The sequence below is a fragment of the Nerophis lumbriciformis genome, linkage group LG24, assembly GCF_033978685.3.
Source record: "Nerophis lumbriciformis linkage group LG24, RoL_Nlum_v2.1, whole genome shotgun sequence".
NCBI classification, from domain to species: Eukaryota; Metazoa; Chordata; class Actinopteri; order Syngnathiformes; family Syngnathidae; genus Nerophis; species Nerophis lumbriciformis.
Window position 1 is genome coordinate 24,402,895 of NC_084571.2, and position 25,654 is coordinate 24,428,548.

At 44.3% G+C, this 25,654-nt stretch overlaps 1 protein-coding gene and 1 pseudogene across 1 annotated transcript; both read left to right on the forward strand.

Moving 5' to 3' along the window:
- Positions 1-476: 476 nt before the first annotated feature.
- On the forward strand, positions 477-19,563 carry lipg (lipase, endothelial). The gene is made up of 10 exons (XM_061981843.2): positions 477-740; positions 4,703-4,893; positions 5,165-5,344; positions 12,684-12,795; positions 12,861-13,079; positions 13,143-13,385; positions 13,453-13,573; positions 13,648-13,875; positions 13,952-14,056; positions 19,056-19,563. The coding sequence occupies exons 1-10, from the start codon at positions 665-667 to the stop codon at positions 19,066-19,068; spliced, it is 1,488 nt and encodes a 495-aa protein (XP_061837827.1). The 5' UTR covers positions 477-664; the 3' UTR covers positions 19,069-19,563.
- On the forward strand, positions 19,104-23,349 carry LOC140679790 (uncharacterized; annotated as a pseudogene).
- The last annotated feature ends 2,305 nt before the right edge of the window (positions 23,350-25,654 follow it).

Consider the following 25,654-nt stretch of genomic DNA (forward strand, 5'->3'; position numbering starts at 1 on the left):
TGGAGAGCTCACCATACAAGAAGTGCAACAACAACATTGTAGCGCCTGGTCCATTGAAAGTGAACTAAGCCGGTTGGTTAAAGAGCGCGGGGCTTAGAGGAGGGGACGATGGGGAGGAGGGAAGGGTGCATGCTTTGAATGGGACCCTCCCCCCTTCTTCACTTCCATAGCAGCCCCTTTTTAAGACTCACAAAGTGGAGATACACTTCCGTTTATCTCCAAATGTTCATTCACACTTTGAGCAAAGTAGATAATAAACCACATGGCCTTCATCGTATCGCGGCACGTTTTATTACGGCGTCTTAATGACACACACACCACAGGGCGCGAACGCGAAAAGCCTTTACTCCGACTTTCCAGCCAGGCCACGCCCCCTCAACGTAAACAACGGGGGTTTGACCAATCAGGTTTGCGACAGATCAGCCGATGATCACATGACTGGAAGGAAAACTATTTAAAAACTCTAATGAGCGCCTTGACGCAAGTTCGCACATTCTTGCAAAGCGACGCGCACCGACCTGCAGGGCGCACCGACCAAGACGCACTGCTGCCGGCCGGCTTCCTTCATTGTGCTCCTTTTTTTGTTCTTATTATAAATATATATATATATATATATACACACAGCACCGAAAAAAACAGCTTTTAAACAAGTTATTCCCCTGAAATGAATCTTATGTGGACGCTGCTTCTGCCGCTGTTGTGTTCTGCTGCATTTACACTCGGACAAACCAGCTTCGCAGGTAAGAGACGTGCTTTTATTGTCTTTCTTTTGTTCACTCCTTCCTCCATTTATGTCATTTCCACTACAAAATGGCTCCTTCGCTACATGTCTGCCATTAGTTGATTATAAACGGCTTGCGTGGGCATTGATATGTTTGAGAAAAGCGACGTCCTTTTTTGGTAGGGCAGTGACGTGACACACACACACACACACATACACACACACTACGTTTGGCGTGCAATATTGGCTTTAAAATGCCCGTTTGAGCGCAGCTGAAATCATTTTAATTAAAGAATGGCTAGTTAATTCACTCCAAGAGTCGTCGAGTTCACCTGTTCAATTTTGTTCCCTTACGCGATGTCCTCAAACGCAGCACATTGTCCTGAACAAAAGCATTTGCATATCTTTGTGTAAATTAGACATGCTTTCTTAGTTAAAATAATATTCTGCTCCTATTTGCTTGCACCGCAGCTTCTTCTGTGTCATTTGAGTGCTGCAGGGCACAAATAAGATGAGATATAATTATGCAGCTGTGGGAACTCTAAGAACTGCCTTAACTTTCATGTGCGGGGGTAAAAAAGGCTTTGGAAGACATGAGAGTTGGCAAACAGGGCCGCACCTGGCTAACTTGGGGCCCCAAGCAGAATTGTAAATTAAGTATGAATGTGAATCTTTGAGCACCTAATGATTCGATCCCATTACTGGGGTGACAATTCGGTCCAGAATCGATTCTAGTAATGTTTAATGTGGTATAATTATAATGAAACTTTTTTTAAAACTGGTTAAAAAAACCTCATTGTGGTTGCATGGAGATGGTATAAAAAGGTTTTTTAATTAAAAAATGTTGTTTTTTTCAAAGTTGGATAATGTTGAATCCTTCTAGTCTCTGAATTAAGAAATCGTGATTCGGAAGTGATTATTTTTATTTTTTTTGTACCCTTAATATTGAGACCCTTATCCCCATTACAATTTTTTTCACATGAGATTATTTTATACTCTTCCAAACTTGAATTCAATTTAATACATGTTTTGTACTTAAATTTAATTTTTTTTTTTGTAAAATTTCATATGAAGCGCTCACCACCCCATTACAAATGTTTTTACTACTTTTTTCCAGTGCATTGAACACTGCGGCTTAAACTGTGTGGTTAATTCCATTGATCTTTCCCGCTAACGGCTATTAATCTTTTGTATTCAACAAATAGTTTTCATCTGAATTTTTACTTGAGTAGGCCGTTTTCTGAGTTTGATCGTACGTCCACAGCAGCAAAAAGTGGCGAAAGCTTGTACAACACACAATGTACAGAATATTTTTCCGCAGGTTCTGACTCAGTATTTCTCCCTGCATGGCTTGGTTGGTGGAGCGGCCGTGCCAGCAACTCGAGGGTTCCAGGTTCGATCCCTGCTTCCGCCATCTTAGTCGCTGCGGTATTGTCCTTGGGCAAGATACTTTACACACCTGATCGGAGTGCCACCCACACTGGTTTAAATGTAACTTAGATAATGGGTTTCACTATGTAACACGCTTTGAGTCACAAGAGAAAAGCGCTATATAAATATAATTCACTTCACTATTGTTTTTTGTCACGTGAGACCATTTTTGTACTTTTTCAAACAAATTTGAGTTTAACTTGATTCATGTTGTGTACTAAAATTTGATGCGTGTTTTTGTACTAAAATAAAAACAAATGCAGTAAAATGCCCGCTACAATTTTTTTCGCTTTTAAATCCCATGCAACCATACTTATGCGTTTTTAAACAACCTAAGTTTAAGTTGATGCATGTTTTGTACCAAAATAATAAACCTTTCATGTGAAGCGCCCTATCACTCATTGAATTTTTCCATGGTTCACGCATCACAGGGACCCTTACCTATCACGGGGCGTGCACCTGTGATATAATGCTCAATATTTTGTGTTCATGAATTAGATGGTTTTAACCTAATGCCGGCCATGTTTTTTGAATCAGTCAATGATTTGACTTCACACCTTTTTTTTTTTTTTATTACATTTGGGTGTTTATATATATATATATATATATATATTATATATATATATATATATATATATATATATATATAACAGCTTGTCAATCCAATTCCCGGGTTTAATAACGGTGTGTAGAGCATTTGTCGGAAAGTAGCAACACAGTAGTGATGCGCGTAAGCTATCGATTATATTATTAGAATAAAATACACTTTAAAACTTTGTAAACCATTAAAAAAAAAAAAAAAAAAAAAATTCCAACACCACAGCTGTTATGCAAAAAACGTCTGCAAATTTAGAGTCCCGGGCACTCTTTGCAATCCAGATTTTTTATGTGTATGTACTAGGATGTACGTGTATTCGTATTGAACCGGTTCGTTTCGGAGGTGTACCGAACGAGTTTCCACACGGACATTTTAAGTAGCGTAACGCACGTTGTGTAAACAATGCACACCGAGGGACAACACACGGCATGCTAGCAGCTAACGGGCTACGATAGACTGACCATACGCCCTCTTTTCACCGCACATGTCCTCTTTTGGGGAGCTGTCAGGGCGGAGTTTCTTAAATGCCTCAAATGTCCGGCATTTTGAGTTAGGGTTGCGTGTATTTTCAATGTATGTTCAGGGTTAAGAAGGGGTTAAAAACAAACAAATTGTGCTCGCAGCATTGTTGAGGGAGGGGCAGAGAGTGAGAGAGTTATGATAAATGCGCATGCGTCGCCAGGCTCTGCTTTTTATCCATAGATTTATCAGATACAATTTTTTATTTTCTTTAGCAGGGGTGTCAAAAGTGTGCCCCGGAGGCCATTTGCGGCCCACAGCTAATGTTTTAAAGGCCCACGGCACATTCTAAAAATACTATTAAAGTAAACAAAAACATAACAAAAGTGAAATAAAAAAGCTTAAAGGTTAAATGTAATTTAGAAAAAGTTGCAATGTTGACTAATAAAACAAAGCTGTTTTTTTTTTCTTTGTCATTGTTCAAAACATAATATTGAATCAAAATCAATGTTGTTATGAATTATTGACCTATCCAAGGTTCTGATTACTTCACATCAAATATTCCACTAAGAAAAATATTTTTGGTGGAAGATTTTGCAAATTTGGTAAATAAATAACTCAAAAATGTATATTTTGTTTTCTTACTGTACCGAAAATGAACCGAACCGTAACCTCTAAACCGAGGTACGTAACGAACCAAAAGTTTTGTGTACCGTTACACCCCTAGTATGTACAAAACCAGTGAAGTTGGCACTTTATGTAATTCGTAAATATAAACAGAATACAATGATTTGCAAATCCTTTTCAACTTATATCCAATTGAATAGACTGCAAAGACAAGATATTTAGTGTTTGAACTGAGAACATTTAATGGCGGCAACACATTGCAAAAAAGTCGGCACAGGGGCATTTTTACCACTGTTACATGGCCTTTCCTTTTAACAACACTCGGTAAACATTTGGAAACTGAGGAGACCAATTCTTTAAGCTTTCCAGGTGGAATTATTTCCCATTCTTGCTTGATGTACAGCTAAAGTTGTTAAACGTCTGTTGTCTTATTTGATGCTTCATAATGCGTCGCACATTTTCAATGGTAGACAGGTCTGGGCTACAGACAGGCCAGTCTAGTACCCGCACTTTTTTACTATAAAGCCATGCTGTTGTAACACGTGCAAAATGTGGCTTGGCATTGTCTTGCTGAAATAAGGAGGGGCATCCATGAAATATACATGGACATAGGTCTTTGCAGTGTATTCAATTGAATATAGGTTGAAAAGGATTTGCAAATCATTGTATTCTGTTTTTTGTTTGTGTGTGTGTGTGTGTGAATCGTTACAGCTCTAGTGCATGTTTTGCACATATTTTTTGTTACTATTAGCAGTTCAGAGTCGTTAAAAGTGCAGAAGCAAAAGCTTTGTAGCACTTTGTATTTGAAGTATAACTTAAAGTATGTTAAGTGCAAATATTTCAATATCTCTGGGGCTTCCGCTCAGGTGGAGCTGGAGGATCGGATGAGTTTGCAAGCGAGGAGGCCCCGCTGGACGTCACCGTTAAATATAACATGAGGAAGGGTCTAGATCTGGATCAGGAGGGCTGCTACCTGCAGGCTGGCAATAAGGAGTGTCTGCAGGACTGCGGCTTCAACGCCGCAGCCAAAACCATCTTCATCATCCATGGCTGGACGGTAAATGAAGAAGAGATTGTTTGTTACAACCGCAAGGTGTTTGGAATGTGTTGTACACGTGTCAACTGTTTGTGTTTGTGTTTGTGTTTGTGTTTGTGTTTGTGTTTGTGTTTGTGTTTGTGTTTGTGTTTGTGTTTGTGTGTGTGTGTGTGTGTGTGTGTGTGTGTGTGTGTGTGTGTGTGTGTGTGTGTGTGTGTGTGTGTGTGTGTGTGTGTGTGTGTGTGTGTGTGTGTGTGTGTGTGTGTGTGTGTGTGTGTGTGTGTGTGCGCAGATGAGCGGCATCTTTGAAAGCTGGATGCAGAAGCTGGTGTCTGCTGTCATGCAGCGAGAAAGTGAGGCCAACGTGGTCGTGGTGGATTGGATATCCATGGCGCAGCAGTTGTACCCCGATGCCGTCAACCACACGCACGCCGTAGGCCAAGACATCGCCGCCATGATTGACTGGCTTCACGTACGTGCTCACCCTGCCGGAATTCCTTAAACACCCCCCGAGTTAAACCGCAGACAAAAAGACTGGATCTGAAAGTGAATGCGTTGGAAGGGCCCTGAACGCCTCATACAAAGTTTAGTTCAGCTTAATAATGGCCATCATTTTGTGGAAAAAAGTACATAACAGATGCGAGTGGCTCAAAAAAGCCAAGGAAAATATGACAATTAAAAATAGGCTTCATTTGACCGTAACGCGGGTCACCGGGGCCCCCATCTGGAGCCAGGCCCGGAGTTGGGGCACGATGGCGAGCGCCTGGTGGCGGGGCCTGTCCCCATGGGGCCCGGCCGGGCACAGCCTGAAGAGACAACGTGGGTCCCCCTTCCAGTGGGCTCACCACCCATAGCAGGGGCCATAGAGGTAGGGTGCTATGTAAAGCTGGGCGGAAGCCGAAGGCAGGGCACTTGGCGGTCCGATCCTCGGCTACAGAAGCTAGCTCTTGGGACGGGGAACGTCACCTCGCTGGGGGGGAAGGAGCCTGAGCTAGTGCGCGAGGTGGAGAAGTTCTGGCTAGATATAGTCGGACTCACTTCGACGCACAGCAAGTGCTGTGGAACCAGTTCTCTCGAGAGGGGCTGGACTCTCTTCCACTCTGGCGTGGCCAGCAGTGAGAGGCGACGGGCTGGGGTGGCAATTCTTGTTGCCCCCCGGCTCAGAGCCTGCATGTTGGAGTTCAACCCGGTGGACGAGAGGGTAGCTTCCCTCCGCCTTCGGGTCGGGGGACGGGTCCTGACTGTTTGCGCTTACGTGCCAAACAGCAGCTCAGATTACCCACCCTTTTTGGATTCACTCGAGGGAGTACTTGAGGGTGTTCCCCCGGGTGATTCCCTCATTCTACTGAGGGACTTCAACGCTCATATTGGCAATGACAGTGAAACCTGGAGAGGCATGATTGGGAAGAATGGCCGCCCGGATCTGAACCCGAGTGGTGTTTTGTTATTGGACTTTTGTGCCCGTCACGGATTGTCCATAACTAACACCATGTTCAAGCACAAGGGTGTCCATATGTGCACTTGGCACTAGGACACCCTAGGCCGCAGTTCCATGATTGACTTTGTAGTTGTGTCATCGGATTTGCGGCCTCATGTTTTGGACACTCGGGTGAAGAGAGGGGCGGAGCTTTCTATCGATCACCACCTGGTGGTGAGTTGGCTGCGATGGTGGGGGAGGATGCCGGACAGACCTGGCAGGCCCAAACGCATTGTGAGGGTTTGCTGGGAACGTCTGGCAGAGTCTCCTGTCAGAGAGAGTTTCAATTCCCACCTCCGGAAGAACTTTGAACATGTCACGAGGGAGGTGCTGGACATTGAGTCCGAGTGGACCATGTTCCGCACCTCTATTGTCGAGGCGTCTGATTAGAGCTGTGGCCGCAAGGTAGTTGGTGCCTGTCGTGGCGTTAATCCTCGAACCCGTTGGTGGACACCGGCGGTGAGGGATTCCGTCAAGCTGAAGGAGTCCTATCGGGTTCTTTTGGCTCATGGGACTCCTGAGGCAGCGGACAGGTACCGACAGGCCAAGTGTTGTGCGGCTTTAGCGGTCGCGGAGGCAAAAACTCTGACATGGGAGGGGTTTGGGGAAGCCATGGAAAACGACTTCCGGACGGCTTCGAAGCGATTCTGGACCACCATCCGTCGCCTCAGGAAGGGGAAGCAGTGCAGTATCAACACCGTGTATGGTGAGGATGGTGTTCTGCTGACCTCGACTGCGGAAGTTGTGGATCGGTGGAGGGAATACTTCGAAGACCTGCTCAATCCCACCAACATGTCTTCCTATGAGGAAGCAGTGCCTGGGGAATCTGTGGTGGGCTCTCCTATTTCTGGGGCTGAGGTAGTTAAAAAGCTCCTCGGTGGCAAAGCCCCGGGGGTAGATGAGACCCGCCCGAAGTTGTGTTGGTAGACAAGACTCTGCAGCATCGCGTGGACATCGGGGCCGGTACCTCTGGATTGGCAGACCGGGGTGGTGGTTCCTCTCTTTAAAAAGGGGAACCGGAGGGTGTGTTCTAACTATCGTGGGATCACACTCATCAGCCTTCCCGGTAAGGTCTATTCAGGTGTACTGGAGAAGAGGCTACGCCGGATAGTCGAACCTCGGATTCAGGAGGAACAGTGTGGTTTTCGTCTTGGTCGTGGAACTGTGGACCAGCTCTATACTCTCGGCAGGGTCCTTGAGGGTGCATGGGAGTTTGCCCAACCAGTCTACATGTGCTTTGTGGACTTGGAGAAGGCATTCGACCGTGTCCCTCGGGAAGTCCTGTGGGGAGTGCTCAGAGTATCGGACTGTCTGATTGTGGCGGTCCGCTCCCTGTATGATCGGTGTCAGAGCTTGGTCCGCATTGCCGGCAGTAAGTCAGACACGTTTCCAGTGAGGGTTGGACTCCGCCTAGGCTGCCCTTTGGCCAGGATCTTCAGCTCTCACTGGATCGGTTCGCAGCTGAGTGTGAAGCGACTGGGATGAGAATCAGCACCTCCAAGTCGGAGTCCATGGTTCTCGCCCGGAAAAGGGTGGAGTTCCATGTCCGGGTTGGGGAGGAGATCTTGCCCCAAGTGGAGGAGTTCAAGTACCTCAGTCTTGTTCACGAGTGAGGGAAGAGTGGATCGTGAGATCGACAGGCGGATCAGTGCGGCGTCTTCAGTAATGCAGACGCTGTATCGATCCGTTGTGGTGAAGAAGGAGCTGAGCCGTAAGGCAAAGCTCTCAATTTACCGGTCGATCTACGTTCCCATCCTTACCTATGGTCATGAGCTTTGGGTTATGACCGAAAGGACAAGATCACGGGTACAAGCGGCCGAAATGAGTTTCCTCTGCCGGGTGGAGGGTCTCTCCCTTAGAGATAGGGTGAGAAGCTCTGCCATCCGGGAGGAACACAAAGTAAAGCCGCTGCTCCTCCACATCGAGAGGAGCCAGATGAGGTGGTTCAGGTATCTGGTCAGGATGCCACCCGAACGCCCCCCTAGGGATGTGTTTAGGGCACGTCCGACCGGTAGGAGGCCACGGGGAAGACCTAGGACACGTTGGGAAGACTGTCTCCCGGGCTGCCTGGGAACGCCTTGGGATCCCCCGGGAAGAGCTGGACGGAAGTCTGGGCTTCTCTGCTTAGGCTGCTGCCCGCGCGACCCAACCACGGATAAGCGGAAGAAGATGGATGTATGGATTGACCGTAAGTCAGGGTCACAATGAGCTTCCTCTTTAAAGAATATAAATGACTAATACAGATAGAGAGATATATATATATATATATACACATTTATGTGTGTATGTATATGAGATCATGTTTTAATTTTAAGAAATATTTAATAAATAGCTAAATTATTAAATTACTTTTTTTTAAATATAAAAATAACTAAAATTATTACTTTATCATTATTGTATTATAGAATTATAATAATAAATTATGTGTTGAATTAGTTTATATGATGGATAGTTGGTTATTTATTTTTGCTGCTTATGGCACAGAGGTGGGACCAGACTAGCTCTGTTTCTTCCCACTCCTTTTGGACGGATCACTTGAGCAAAATGTGTGCTTAAGTTTTCTGATGTGTTCCAAAAAAATGGCTATATTCCAAAAAATATAATGCTGTCCAACTAGCCCAAAAAATATCCTAAAACATTTTTGATTACCATCTAGACCAGGGGTGTCAAACTCAAATACAGAGTGGGCCAAAATTTAAAACTGAACAAAGCCGTGGGCCAAGGTTGAACAAATTAACCTTTTATTAGGGACCCAAACAAGTTTTGCATTGAATATTGAACAAGCAAGGCTTATATAACTTTATGGTGACATGCAAAATCGAGTTTCAAATAATAATAATAATAATAATTAAAAAATATCAATGGCATATGAAATACAATTTAAGTAAAAATGTAATGCCTCTTTTCTATTTGCAGCCTTCTGAGGTAAATATCAACATTAACTTTTTCCACAAGCTAATAAATTTGAAAATAAAATAAAAATGAATAAACCAACCATTCAGGACTTTAAACTGCTCAGTTTGCAACACACTGATCTAATCTGATGTGCCCAAGCCAGATACCTGGCATTTTTTCTTGGATGCTAGTTCATTAATGTCGGGGCTCAGGCTTTGAGCTGAGGCATCTTTCATTATCGAACAAAGTTGTTCCTCAGTCATTATATCTCGTCCACCCGAACCACAGTCTTGGGGGCGTGCTTTAAAGTTTGTCGTCTTCCATGAGCTGTCGTCACGTCTGCTTTTCATCCATTCCAACAACGTGACAGCCTTATCACAAAATATGTGCGACTTCAGCACGCACACACACGTAAATGCAATGCATACTTGGCCAACAGCGATACAGGTTACACTGACGGTGCTCGTATAAATAACTTTAAGACTGTTAGAAATATGCTCCACACTGAATCCACACCAAACAAGAATGACAAACACATTTCATGAGAACATCCGCACCATAACACAACAAACACAACAGAACAAATAGAATCCCACCCCCCCTCTCCGTGCGCAGGTTGGGGGGGGGCGGGTTTGGTGGTAGCTGGGGTGTATATTGCAGCCCGGAAGATTTAGGGCTGCATGGGATTCTGGGTATTTGTTTTGTGTTTATGTTGTGTTACGGTGCGGATGTTCTCCCGAAATGTGTTTGCCATTCTTGTTTGGTGTGGATTCACAGTGTGGCGCATATTTCTAACAGTCTTAAAGTTATTTATACGAGCACCGTCAGTGTAACCTGTATCGCTTTGCATTCACGTGTGTGTGCGTGCTGAAGCCGCACATATTATGTGACTGGGCCAGCATTTGATGTACTGGGTGAAAAGCGGACGTGACGATTTTTGGGAGGGGCACTGAAATTTATGATTCTCCCGGGAGGGTTGGCAAGCATGAGAATTAGCGGTGAATGTGGTGTTGCTGCGGCAGCACCGCCGCTGAATATAATCGGCGGGCCAGCTCTAGTGTTAATTTGATATCACCTCAAGGGCCAAGTGAAATTACATGGCGGGCCAGAGTTTGACATCATGCTCTAGACGGTTTACTCACTGGAGGAACTAATATCTATTCATGAGGAAATGCAACTTCCTAAGTAATTGCGTGTGAATGCTGAAAAGCCGAACTGAAATTCTAACTGCTAACACGCTAGCTGGAAAGGGTCAAGTGATAAACTATGGTGAGGTGTATACCAGCAAAAAAAGAAAGTAGCATGCTAAAATAGTTGCCTGAGGCATATACCAATTTTTTTTAAAAAAGAAAAAAAAGCTGAATGGTGAGCATGCTAATGTTAGCGTGCTAATAATTGACTTTGGAACGGTTTGATGTGAAAGTCATAACACTTTAAAATAGAATAAGTGTCATGGAAAAGTGGGGAAACCTGAAAGTCCTGAATAAGTGGAATGTTTAGATGGTGACACGGTTTAAATCGCTTAGGAAATGTGGACGTTTGAAACATTTTGAATGAATGAGCCAAACATCTTGAAAGTGGAATAGTTTTGACTGCAGGTATGGCGCGAGAGTCTGTTGAAATAAAAAGTGTTTCTCGCCTTGTCAGTAATTTTTTCTTAATATTGATCTCAAAAGACCAATGGTAGCGTGAATGTCAATCAAGTGACGTCTTGGTGAATATTGATGTTCGCTAATTTTTAAGTCTACTTTTTTAATGCCTGGCTGGCGATCGACTGACACATCCTCCGCCATCAACCGGTAGCTCACGATCAACGTAATGGGAACCCCTGCTCTAGACAACACGTGTCAAACTCCATGCCTAGGGGCCAGATCTGGCCCCTAGCATCATTTGACGTGGCCTGCGAAAGAATTATAATTTTTTTGCATCTCTCCCTTACTAAATGTATTCCATTTTGACCGAAAAAATACATTGATCTTTTTTAAAACTTGATCTAAAATTACATTCCAAACATCTTTTTGTTAAAATGACAGTAAATAAATATCGCCTTGAGTCATGATTTTAAATTAAATGATTAAAGCAAGTTGTGCACTGTAAAAAAAATAAAAAATAAGAAAAAGTTTTTCGGCAAACTGATGGCTCAGTCGCCAACATTTCATTGTTAATAAAAACAACCAAAAAAATAATAATTTTAACTTTGTAAATTATTTGATTTAAATAGTTAATAAAAACAACGGTCGTATAGTTTTGACCTTTTAAATACACTGTAAAAACTGGTACTGTTTTTCCATTTATATGCTGTGAAAAATTACATTTACGGTAAAAACAAAATGGCAATGGAATTGTAAGGTTTTTACTGTAAAATCTACAGATTATTTTAGTGTACATTAAAAAAAAAAATCAAATTCATAAAAAATTGTATAAGTATGTTATTCACGGTTATAAGCGGCCCTCTCATACAGCCATGTGGCCCTCAATGAAAATGAGTTTGACACTCCTGCCCTAGACTAGCCCCCCCCCAAATTCCATTCAAAACTTGGGACACAAAACATTTTTGCAGCAAATACTTGGACGCTGGTTCCCCAGAATATATAAAAAAAGGACTAAAGTTAAAAGTTAAAGTACCAATGATTGTCACACGCCCACTAGGTGTGGTGAAATTTGTCTTTTGCATTTGACCCACCCCCTTGTTCACCCCCTTGTTCCTTATAGGGAAAGGAGAAGTCCCAGTCCAGAACTTTCTGGAAATGCGGCCCCCAAAACAATTTAGTGTACTATCCCTGCCATAGGAGGAGCAAGGTGCTATATTTCAGGGTTTAACCTTTTTGGGGCCCAACTCTTTCACTACAAAGGATCAAATCTTAACACTGAATTAGTAATATAACTCTTGGTTTCAATCCTGTGCAAAAATGAATAAAATAACATTTAAATTAAATTCTAACAAAATTTAATTTATTTTTCTCCGAAAGGTTCATTGTCTTCTTATTCATATACTTTTAACAATTTTTTTTTGTAATAAGTCCATATTTTCGGTATAGTAGGTACAAATTCCATCTAATATACTGAAAAAATGGTCTGATTACAAGAAAATTTGAAAAAGTAAATGTAATTTATGTTTCTTCAATGGTCAATAAAATTTAAGTGTAAATTAAAATAAAACTTTAGTCATATTTTTTGCACTTGAGAAACATTTCTATGACTTTAGCTCCAGACTTCTTCAGTTTGATATTGTCATTACTGGCACAAGTGGTGGAAAACTGTATACAACTGAGAAACATATTTTTTGCGGCCCTATGGTTAAGAAGCACTATCTTTTAATGAGCCGGATGGTAGTGGTGGCGTATAGTGGAGCTTCTGGTCCGAGTTAGCCAGGCTGGCCAAGAACCGGAATGGGTTCTGTGCGCGGGTGCTGACGTGTTTTTTGTTTTTTTCCTCCCAGGATGAGCTTGGTCTGCCTCTGGAGAAGGTGCACCTGATCGGCTACAGCCTAGGTGCGCACGTAGCAGGCTACGCTGGAACGCATGTTCGAGGGTCACTGGGGAGAATCACCGGTACATTAAAAAAATACAAAAAAAAAAGTCCACTTATTACCACTAATTGTGGTGTTTTGGAGCAGGATTGGACCCGGCGGGACCAATGTTCGAGGGAGTGGAGGAGGAGAGGCGCCTTTCCCCTGACGACGCCGATTTTGTGGACGTTCTTCACACCTACACTCGGGAAGCTCTCGGGGTTAGCATCGGCATCCAGCAGCCCATCGGCGACATCGACATCTACCCCAACGGTGGCGAAGTCCAACCCGGGTGTGCGCTGGGCGACGTGCTGGCGGTTGCAGGAAGTAAGTCTCCCAACGGGAAGTCAGATTCCAATCAGTGACTGACGGTGCTCCTTCTGGCCTCAGACTTCATGGAGGTGGTGAAATGCGAGCACGAGCGGGCCGTGCACCTGTATGTGGACTCCCTGATGAACAAGGAACACGTCAGCTTCGCCTTCCAGTGCACCGACTCGGACCGCTTCAAGAAGGGCATCTGCCTGAGCTGCCGCAAGAACCGCTGCAACAACATCGGCTACAACGCTCGCAGGATGCGAAAGTGGCGCAACAGCAAGATGTACCTGAAGACGCGCGCCGACACGCCCTTTGGAGGTGAGTCCGCCATAAAGGCTTGATAAGACGTTTATGGCTCGGGTAATCATTATTGTGGTTTTTGAAGGCTACCACTACCAGATGAAGATGCACGTCTTCAACAGGAAGCAGTCGGATAACGCCGACCCCACCTTCCACGTCCAGTTGTTCGGAGCTCACCAGGACACTGAGAACATTTTTGTGGCTGTGTGAGTACCGCGTGTGGCCACACGGACCTCTCAAAAATAACCCCGTCATAATCCGATGCCTTCTCCTGGCGCAGCCACGACGACGCCGTGGGTCTGAACCTGACCAACACCTTCCTGGTGTTCACTGAGAAGGACATCGGCGATCTGCTGAAGATCGACCTGAGCTGGGAAGGCGACGCCGAATCCTGGAACTCGGTCTGGAAAAACATCAAGAAGACTTTTTTGGCCTGGAATACGGCGCCTCCTAAGCCGGTCCTGGAGATCAGACGGATTCGCGTGAAAGCTGGAGAGACTCAGAAAAAGTGCGTCGACGAGGGAACGGACGAGTCGTGTCGGAAATCTGTCAGCAGGCTCATGTTTGTTTGTTTTCTATGGCAGGTTCACGTTCTGTGCCCAGGACCAGTCCAAGACTGAAATCTCTCCTGGCGAAACGATATCTTTTGTCAAGTGCCGCGACGGCTGGGAAGTGAAACCAAGGAAACGGTAGGTTGTAGTACTTTTCATCAGGATGTAGGGTTGTACAGTATACCGGTATTAGTATAGTACCGTGATTCTAATGTATCGTATTCGGTACTAAACCGCCTATAAAAAGTACGGGTTCCCAACTCCCCCTGCCGTCGTGACATTGCTGGTTTTACAAGCAGAGGAGCATGTTTGGCAGTGCACACACACGGAGTACTTGCAAACAGACACATTGTGTAGAAAGAAAAGGGAGAATGGACACATTGTGGCTTAAAAACTAAAGGTGAAGATATAACACTGAAATGCCCCCAGGAAGAGGTGCTTTACGATATGGCTAGCTAGCGGCTAAAGTCCATCTGCAGTCGGCAGTGTTTTAGCTACTTCTAAATCACTAATCATCTCCTCCATGGTAATGAATAAAGAATGTTTCTTACAGTACCATTATCACTGCAGGACGAGGAATAGCTAAACATGCTTCACTACACATGTAGCTCACCGGCATCACAATGTAAACAAACGCCAACTCCTGACATCCACTGTAATGATATCAAATACAAGTGTATCTAGTCAATACTATGATTACATCTATTTTTTAGCATCAGAAAATCTTCTTTCGTTTAAAAAAAAAAGACTTTGAATATGACCAATGTAGGATCCTGTAACTACTTGGTATCGGATTGATACCCAAATTTGTGGTATCATCCAAAACTAATGTAAAGTATCAAACAGAAGAATAAGTGATTATTACATTGTAACAGAAGTGTAGATAGAACATGTTAAAACAGAAAATAAGTAGAAGAATAATTCATTTTCTACCACTTGTCGTTCATAATGTTGACAAAATAATAGAATGATGACATAATATGTTACTGCATATGTCAGCAGACTAATTAGGAGCCTTTGTTTGCTTACGCACTACTAAAAGGCAAGTTGTCTAGTATGTTCTATTTTATTTAAGGACAAAATTGCAATAATAAACGTGTTAAAATGTACCCTAAGATTTTTTGTTAAAATAAAGCCAATAATGAAATTTTTTGTGGTCCCCTTTATTTAGAAAAGAATCGAAATACCAAAATATTGGTATTGGGACAACACTATCGGGATGTAACGATTATGAACCGCGGTAAAACCCCCGACAATACATTTTAATTATCGTAAAACCGTAATCCATAAACACATGGACTAATGATACTGCTCATTTACTAGCAGCGTGTTGACGACTAGCTTGAATGCTACATGAATATAAGAGACATTATCATCACCATAAAGAAAGAACTTGTGTAAACACGTCACTGAGCAACTAATATTTAGTTGTATATTTAAAATGTGACCTACCAGCTGTGCTCTTAGAACAGAGTGATCATTCTACACGAGCCAGAGGAAGTGACAAAAGTTTGCCTTTATCATAAAAAACCCCCAACCTGAAACGGTTTACAAATATAAAACTGGAAGCTATATTTAAACACTCAAAAATGACTTAAGAATCCACAACATTATTTAATGTTATGTCAAAGTATATTTCGTTTATTTTGTTCTTTAAAACTTTGTGAAAAGATCTCAGTATTCACATGTTGCACACTGAGAGCAAGAGAAGTGCAGGCATGCTAACAACTAAGCTAGCCGCCAAGCCAGCTTTAAATAAAACCATGAAACACGTGGTTAGTAAAGTTTAAGTGTGGATGAAAGCACGTTACAGCAGGAAGTAAGCAGTTAACAGGAAATTAATAAACCTATCAATAATAGAGGATAATATAACTGTTGTCAGTCAGTACATGATGTAAGAGGAGGACGGACCCATACATAAATTGGTGGTATCAGTATATGATCGAGTGATTAAATCGATATTTTTTTCTCAAACATTTGTTTACAAATTCAGGTAATTCCCTTGACACAGGTGGGCTAAAAGCAAAACACTTTAGTACCGTATTTTCCGCACTATTAGCCGCACCTAAAAACCACAAATTTTCACAAAAGCTGACAGTGCGGCTTATAACCCGGTGCGCCTTATATATGGATTAATATAAATATTTATTTTCATAAAGTTTCGGTCTCGCAACTACGGTAAACAGCCGCCATCTTTTTTCCCCGTAGAAGAGGAAGCGCTTCTTCTTCTATGGTAAGCAACTGCCAAGGTAAGCACCCGCCCCCCGTAGAAGAAGAAGCGCGCGGGTATTACGTTTCATTTCCTTTGTGTGTTTACATCTGTAAAGACCACAAAATGGCTCCTACTAAGCGACACGCGTATAACGCAGAATTTAAACTTAAGGCAATAAGTCATGCCGAAGAACACGGAAATAGAGCAGCAGCAAGAGAATATAACATAAATGAATCAATGGTGCGTAGGTGGAGGAAGCAACAAGATGACCTGCGCCAGGTAAAGAAGACAAAACAGAGTTTCCGAGGGAACAAAGCAAGATGGCAACTGTTGGAGGACAAACTCGAACAGTGGGTTGTTGAGCAGAGAGCAGCAAGCAGAAGTGTCAGCACCATCACTATTCGAATGAAGGCAACAGCGCTAGCAAGCGAACTTCACCTGGATGATTTTAAAGGTGGTGCTTCTTGGTGTTTCCGGTTCATGATAAGACGCAATCTCTCCATCCGCACACGGACTACTATTTCACAGCAACTGCCTAAAGACTTTCAAGAAAAGCTGGCTACTTTCCGTGCATATTGTAAAAACAAGATAGCTGAAAAAAAGATCCGGCCAGAGAACATTATCAACATGGACGAGGTTCCACTGACTTTTGATATTCCTGTGAACCGCACTGTGGATACAACGGGAGCACGTACGGTGAATATTCGCACCACAGGGAATGAGAAGTCGTCCTTCACTGTGGTTCTAGCTTGCCATGCTAATGGCCAGAAACTTCCACCCATGGTGATATTCAAAAGGAAGACCTTGCCAAAAGAGACCTTTCCAGCCGGCGTCATCATAAAAGCTAACTCGAAGGGATGGATGGATGAAGAAAAGATGAGCGAGTGGTTAAGGGAAGTTTACGCGAAGAGGCCGGGTGGCTTTTTTCACGCAGCTCCGTCCATGTTGATATACGACTCCATGCGCGCCCACATCACAGATGGTGTCAAAAAACAAGTGAAGCACACAAATACAACACTCGCCGTCATTCCGGGTGGATTAACCAAAGAACTCCAACCGCTCGATATTGGTGTTAACAGGGCATTTAAAGCACGACTGCGAACGGCGTGGGAACAATGGATGACCGAAGGCGAACACACCTTCACTAAGACAGGGAGACAGCGCCGGACGACATACGCCATCATCTGCCAGTGGATCGTAAATGCCTGGGCAGATATTTCGGTCACAACTGTGGTCCGAGCTTTCCGGAAGGCAGGATTCACAGAACTGCTGGACAACAGCGACACTGACTCCGATTACTTCGACGAGACGGAGCCGGCCATTTTGGATCCCGTATTCGCCCAACTTTTTAATTCGGACACCGAAGGAGAAGAATTCGAGGGATTTATGAATGAAGAATAACTTCAGAAAGTGAGCGTTATGTTTATGTGTTGTGACATTAACGTTCGAGCAACATTATGTTGCTATTGCTCTGCACTATTTTGAATTTTACTATGTTTCTGATTGCACATTTGCACATTACCGTACATTTTGGGAGTGAACAGAGTTGTTAGAACGCTGGTTTTTAATATATTATTAAAGTTTGACTGACCTATCTGACTGTTTTTTTGACATTCCCTTTAGCGCAGTTAGATGCGGCTTATAACACGGGGCGGCTTATAGGTGGACAAAGTTTTGAAATATGCCGTTCATTGAAGGCGCGGCTTATAACCCAGGGCGGCTAATAGTGCGGAAAATACGGTAGTTTTTACTTTTGTTTACTTATTGTGTACTGTTGTGTCATGAAGAGAATAACTCGTTGAAATATTGTTCAACTGTCAATAGCACTCCCTGTAAATACATTTACACATTGACAGTTGATACATGTAATTGGTATCGGCCGATTTCACTCAGTCTTGTAAAACCCTGATCGGGACATCCCCAACGTTTGAGGATTAAGACAAGCGGCTGTCATTTGTTGTGGACATTTTACTTTTTGCAAAAAAAACAATTTTGTAAGGAAAAAAATTTCCTTTTGTACTAAAACACAAATGTCCACTGGAGAGGACGCTGGCTCTCATGAGGATATGGCACACAGGACCAATGTTGTAATCGCAGAAAGCAGGAAACTGCTCAGTCAGCATTAACCCCAGCAATGACTTCATCGGGAACAAAAGTACGACAAGTAAAGCACACAAGTCGCACACAGACTGCTAAGTAGTGCTATGATGTGAACATTTTTACTTCAAATGTAACCTTCCTCTGATTGTATAACCCTCAGCTATCGAGGCAGAAAGGAAATGTCAACACAAGCATGTAAACAAAATTCTAAAATTGAACACTTAACAATAACTTCTTAAAATGAAGGTTCAAAATAAGGAATATGTAAGAAATAGTTAAACAAAATAGTGCCAAGTGTGAAAATGTAAACAAAGAGAAACCGTAGAACTATTTTCTGCAGGTTTAGTGCCAGGAAGTTGTGCTCTAAAGGGTGAGCGTGGCTAAGGTGATGTGGTATTACCAGTCTTAATAATAGTAATGGTCTTGGTGTCATTTCCTGTTTTATCCACAATTTATTCATTTTTACTCTTCTCACTCCATGAAAAGAATCAACCAATGGTGCAACCAAACATGATAGTTGATACTGTTACCTGATTGGCTGTTAGCGTGTCACTCCCAGTGATCGCTTTCTGCATTGCTCGGTTACCAGACATTGAGTGTCTTTGTTCATTCAACCAACCTTGATTTGCAACTTCCACTTTCTTCCGACAGAGAAGACCTTTTTTTTCCTGTGTGGCGATGTTAATTAAGACTGCTATGAGAGGCCTGAATGTAAGCGGTAACGTGATTTTATATTTGTACTGGTCCACTAGAATAGAATTGTATTCTATTCTAACAAGATTTATATTTGTACTGGTCCACTAAAACCTGTTTCTGTGCCCACAGAGTGCCCATGTAACATCCTGCCCTGCAACATCACCACGGGGACCCAACATGTCTCAAAGCGACCAGCACTGCCTTCGCTTTATCAGCACTTTTCATTGGAGGATAGATGGATCGGCGCACAGTGGGAGGGGCTTGAGGTCTGGGGTATTTAAAACTACACCTGCATGGTTGGTTTCTGCAAACTCTTGGGGGAGGAATGTGGGGGGGGGGGCATTTGTCCAGTGTTGAAGGTCATGGTGATCTTGAAAAGATTGCTCTGGGACGAGTTAGAGAATGTTTGTAAAGTGAGGTCGCGGATGTACGCCAGCTATTGTAGTCTCTATACTGTACATTTTTAAATGTTTTAATTTATGAAACCATGTGAAGCACTGCAAGACCAATGTTATTTATCAGTGTGCCTTTCTGCTGAGTGAGATTATTGATACACTGAATACTTGGAAGAGAGGTCTTACTGTACATAATGTAAATAACCTTTTGCAACCATTAATAAATGCACCTGTTATTTGTAGCACTTTGTCTTTCCTGCACATTTCACACAGCAAATCTAACGAAGGATTTTTTTTTTAATGTTCTTACCTAAAAAATGAGTGGAGTTATCTGGCAGACTTTTTAATAGCATGGAAACAATCACTAGTAGCAGATATTTGAAAAGATGTGCAATCAAAAACTTGCACAAATATTACTCACAGGTCTCAAACTCAAAGCCCGGGGGCCAATTCTGGCTCACAATCTCATTTTGTTGGTCAGCCATATCATTTTATGTGGCCCACCTAATAATTTTACTGTAGACTACCCCTTCATTTTAATCTCCCTTCCCATATTTTCATGTGGCATGTCACATAATTCTAATGTGGACTGCCATATTTATTTTTATTGGGTAGCCACATTTTATGTAGTACACCGTATAATTTTAGTGTAGACTGATACCTCCATTTTTATGTGGTGTTTTATAGGCCAGAAACATTTTATTTGGTTTGTCACATTTCTCTGTAGACTGCTACATCATTTTAATGTGTCCCTTCCCATATTTAAATGTGGCACACCATTCATTTTATTGGTCAGCCACATCATTGTATGTTGTCTGTCACATTTTATTGTAGACTGCCATCTCATTTTAATGTGTCACGCCACTCATTTTGTGCAACCTACTAATAAAAGTCTCAATCAATCCACCACACCATTTTATTGTAGACTGCCACTTCATTTTAATGTGTCACGCTAGTCATTTTGTGGTCCACCACACCATTTTATTGTAGACTGCCACATCATTTTAAAGTGTCCCTTCCCATATTTTATTGTGGCATGCCACATAATTCTAACAAGGCCTGCCATATCACTCCATGCCATTTTGTGGTCCATCACATTTATGTGGCCTGCCATGTTTTTTTTAATGTGACCCTTCCCATATTTTAAAGTGGCACGCCATTCATTTTGTGGTCAGCCACGTAATTTTTTTGTGCACTGCTACATTTATTGGTTTGGCATCAAGGAACAACGTGCCACCAAGACTACAACTGCAGCACCAATTCCAAACCAGGGAGAAACCAAGATTTCCCAACTCAGACAAGAACAGAGTATTCAGGAGCCAGTACAGGAAGGCAAGCGAGAATGAGAAGGCAGCCTTGGCAGAACTGAGGGGTGTGGTAAGGGATAGGCTGATCACCCTGCGACGTGCCGAGAGGCAAGGAAAGGGCCCGCAAGCGCAGTGCCTTCATTGCAAATCCATTTGGATTCACAAAGAAGCTGCTGGGAGAGAAACGCAGTGGTCAACTCTCATGTCCCGAGGAGGAAATCAACCTCCACATCAAGAACCCCTACAGCGACGGCATGAGAGAGCAAGACCTCGGCCACTGTGCAGCCCTCATATGCCCACCAGAACCCTGCACCCTGTTCGACATCAGTGAACCCACCCTGAAGGAAGTTAAAGAGGTAATCAAATCTGCCAGAACAGCATCAGCACCAGGCCCAAGTGGAGTTTCGTACAAGGTCTTCAAACAGTGTCCCCGTCTGTTGGAGCATCTTTGGAAGATCTTCCGGGTGATCTGGAAAAGAGGGAAAGTACCTCAGCAGTGACGTACGCAGAGGGAGTATGGATTCCCAAGGAGGAAAACGCAAGGAACATCGAGCAGTTCAGGACAATCTCCCTCCTAGTGTTGAGTGCAAGACCTTCTTCAAGATCGTTTCCAATCGCCTCATGGGATTTCTCCTGAAGAACACACCTCGGTGCAGAAGGGAGAAGTCCCAGAAGTTCCAGGGTGCATCGAACACACTGGTGTAACAGCTGATCCGTGAGGCGTGAGAGAACAGAGGCGATTTGACAGTACTGTGGCTGGACCTCGCCAATGCTTATGGATCAATTCCACACAAGTTGGTGGAATTGTCTCTGAGCAGATACCACGTTCCAGAGAAGATTCGTAATCTCATCCTCGACTATTACAACAATTTTAGTCTGAGGGTGTCCTCTGGCACTTCAACATCAGATTGGCATCGTCTAGAGAAAGGCATCATCACAGGCTGTACAATCTCTGTCCCTGTTTGCACTGGCCATGAATATGCTTGTGAAGTCTGCGGAAGTAGAGTGCAGAGGCCCTTTGTCCAAATCCGGCACCCGGCAGCCTCCGATTAGAGCATTCATGGATGATCTCAAGGTAACCACAACATCAGTGTCTGGATGCAGATGGCTCCTTCAAGGCTTTGATCGACTCATTAGTGGGGCAAGAATGAGTTTCAAGCCCTCTAAGTCCAGGTCCTTGGTCTTGAGGAAAGGAAAGGTAGCCGACCACTTTCGCTTCAGTCTGGCAGACACCCAAATTCCATCTGTGTTAGAAAAGCCAGTGAAGAGCCTGGGCAAGCACTTCACTGGTGATCTGAAAGATACCGCTGCACCTCAAGCTACCAGCGATAACCTCAACATGTGGCTCTCAGTTGTGGACAAGTCAGGACTTCCTGGGAAGTTCAAGGCCTGGATATATCAGCATGGCATCCTGCCTCGTCTCCTCTGGCCGCTGCTGATGTACGAATTCCCAATGTCCATCGTGGAGGGATTTGAGAGGAAGATCAGCTTGTCCCTGCGCAGGTGGCTGGGTCTGCCATGGAGCCTAAGCAGCATTGCTTTGTTTGGGCACAACACCAAGCTGCAGGTTCCTTTCAGTAGTCTGGCAGAGAAGTTCAAGGTTTCCCGGGCCAGAGAAGTCCTGCTCTACAGAGATTCTGCTGATGGGAAAGTATCTTCAGCTGGTGTGGAGGTCAGAACAGGAAGGAAGTGGCGTGCCCAGGATGCAGTGAAGCGGGCAGAGGCGAGGCTGCGGCACAGCACCCTGGTGGGAACCGTAGCTACTGGTCGGGCTGGGCTGGGTAGCAACACCAAACCAAGCTACAGCAGAGCCAGAGGAAAGGAAAGGTGAAAGCTTGTCCAAAAGGAGGTTCGTGCCGAGGTGGAGGAGGCTCGCTTCAGCAGAGTTGTGGGAATGAGCAAGCAGGCGGCCTGGACCAAGTGGGAGCACATACTGTAGCTGGTCGCAAGATCACCTGGACCGAACTCTGGAAAGCGGAGCCACACCAGTTTAAGTTCTTGGTCCAGTCAGTTTATGATGTTAGCCCTGCTAACCTGTTCACCTGAGGCCTGATAGACGCACCTGTGTGCCAGCTCTGTCAGAAAAGAGGATCATTAGAACACATCCTCAGCTGTTGCTCAAAGGCATTGGGAGATGGCAGGTATCGGTGGCGCCACGACCAGGTCCTGCGGGCAATAGCAGACACCATCTGCACGGGCATCAACACCAGTAAGCGGCAACACCCAACCAAGAGCACAATTGCCTTTGTCCGAGCAGGAGAGAAACCTCAACCCTCCAAGAAGACCCAGGGGGGCCTGCTAACAACAGCAAGGGACTGGCCGCTCTTGGTTGACCTAGGAAGGCAGTTGCGATTCCCAGACATCATCGCAACTACGACACTCCGGCCAGACATGGTCTTGATGTCTGGAACCAGAAAGCAGGTGGTGCTCCTTGAGCTACTGTCCCCTGGGAGGACAGAATGGAGGAAGCTCAGGAAAGGAAGAGGGCGAAGTACGCAGAACGGGTGGAAGGCCCGCTGCAAGCCTATTGAGGTGGGCTGCAGGGGTTTTGCAGGCAAGACCTTACACCGGGTCCTTGGGCTCCTTAGGTTTTGTGGACTGCACAGGAGAAGAGCCATAAAAAACATCTTGGAAGCGTCTGAAAAGGCTTCACATTGGCTCTGGTTGAGGAGGGGGGACGCGTGGCGTAGTGCGCTACTTGGACACAAGTCGAGGGACTGATCACCCTCGGCTGGGTCGCCCGGGTGAGGGTGTTTGATTAAGACCCGAAACACCCTATGACCCCGGGAGAATCACTGATGATGTGTCCAGGTTGCACCATGAGGTGTATTATAGTACATGTAGTACTTGGTCAGCCACATCATTTTATGTGGTCCGTCACATCATGTATGTGGCCTGCCAAATTTTACTGTAGACTGCCACTTCATTTTAATGTGTCCCCATATTTTAATGTGTCACGCCACTCATTTGATGTGGTCAGCCACATCATTTTATTGGTCTGCCACAAATCCATAAAAATAATAATCAAAACCAGTTGCCTTTGCAAATTGTGTAAAGTTATGACAATTGTGTTTATTTTTATGCCGACTCTTCAGTATTTACTTTTTAGCCTCGACACAGTCGACAGTCCAAATAAACACGTCTGTGTGACAACATTAAACAGAAAATGGAACCGATGTTGTGGCAAGACATGTCCCCAATTGGAATCCATGCACACATTGAAGTAAATAACAGTTACATTAAATACATTCAATACATACACTAAATAATAGTAAATACATACATAAATACATTTTTGTACAAACTATGTACAATTTATTACGTTATGGTTTCATATGACGATCTCAAAAAATCGAGACCTGCAAGGCATGGGAGCACTTTCGGTCACCCAGCAAAAATAAATAAATAAATCATACATTTGATAATTTTCAGTGTGAAACGTGCTTATTAAATGGCAAAATAAAATAATTAAATGTTTTTTTAAACGTTTAATTAACGGATTTTAGACATACACAGTCCAGAAATGCAATCAAACACACGTCAAACGTTCTTTTATTATCCCCCCAAACAAGTAACCCACAACATTTATACATCAAGTAGAAAAATAAAAAAACAAGCATCAGTCAAATAAGTATAAAACCCAAAACCATTGAACTTGGCACGTTGTGTAAATGGTAAATAAAAACAGAATACAATTATTTGCAAATCCTTTTCAACTTATATTCAATTGAATAGGCCACAAAGACAAGATATTTAATGTTTGAACTCCATCCATCCATCTTCTTCCGCTTATCCGAGGTCGGGTCGCGGGGGCAGCAGCCTAAGCAGGGAAGCCCAGACTTCCCTCTCCCCAGCCACTTCGTCCAGCTCCTCCCGGGAGATCCCGAGGCGTTCCCAGGCCAGCCGGGAGACATAGTCTTCCCAACGTGTCCTGGGTCTTCCTCGTGGCCTCCTACCGGTCGGACATGCCCTAAACACCTCCTTAGGGAGGCGCTCGGGTGGCATCCTGACCAGATGCCCGAACCACCTCATCTGGCTCCTCTCGATGCGGAGGAGCAGCGGCTTTACTTTGAGCTCCCCCCGGATGACAGAGCTTCTCACCCTATCTCTAAGGGAGAGCCCCGCCACCCGGCGGAGGAAACTCATTTCGGCCGCTTGTACCCGTGATCTTGTCCTTTCGGTCATAACCCAAAGCTCATGACCATAGGTGAGGATGGGAACGTAGATCGACCGGTAAATTGAGAGCTTTGCCTTCCGGCTCAGCTCCTTCTTCACCACAACGGATCGATACAGCGTCCGCATTACTGAAGACGCCGCACCGATCCGCCTGTCGATCTCACGATCCACTCTTCCCTCACTCGTGAACAAGACTCCGAGGTACTTGAACTCCTCCACTTGGGGCAAGATCTCCTCCCCAACCCGGAGATGGCACTCCACCCTTTTCCGGGCGAGAACCATGGACTCGGACTTGGAGGTGCTGATTCTCATCCCAGTCGCTTCACACTCAGCTGCGAACCGATCCAGTGAGAGCTGAAGATCCTGGCCAGATGAAGCCATCAGGACCAAATCATCTGCAAAAAGCAGAGACCTAATCCCGCAGCCACCAAACCGGATCCCCTCAACGCCTTGACTGCGCCTAGAAATTCTGTCCATAAAAGTTATGAACAGAATCGGTGACAAAGGGCAGCCTTGGCGGAGTCCAACCCTCACCGGAAACGTGTCCGACTTACTGCCGGCAATGCGAACCAAGCTCTGACACTGATCATACAGGGAGCGGACCGCCACAATCAGACAGTCCGAAACCCCATACTCTCTGAGCACTCCCCACAGGACTTCCCGAGGGACACGGTCGAATGCCTTCTCCAAGTCCACAAAGCACATGTAGACTGGTTGGGCAAACTCCCATGCACCCTCAAGGACCCTGCCGAGAGTATAGAGCTGGTCCACAGTTCCACGACCAGGACGAAAACCACACTGTTCCTCCTGAATCCGAGGTTCGACTATCCGGCGTAGCCTCCTCTCCAGT

What these genes read in the sequence shown, in the direction of transcription:
- lipg (XM_061981843.2), top strand. Translation starts at nt 665, where the DNA reads ATGAATCTTATGTGGACGCTGCTTCTGCCGCTGTTGTGTTCTGCTGCA. An exon ending in CGGACAAACCAGCTTCGCAG is followed by an intron (nt 741 to 4,702) that starts GTAAGAGACGTG and finishes GCTTCCGCTCAG; the next exon opens with GTGGAGCTGGAGGATCGGAT. An exon ending in GCTGGAGAGACTCAGAAAAA is followed by an intron (nt 13,876 to 13,951) that starts GTGCGTCGACGA and finishes TTTCTATGGCAG; the next exon opens with GTTCACGTTCTGTGCCCAGG.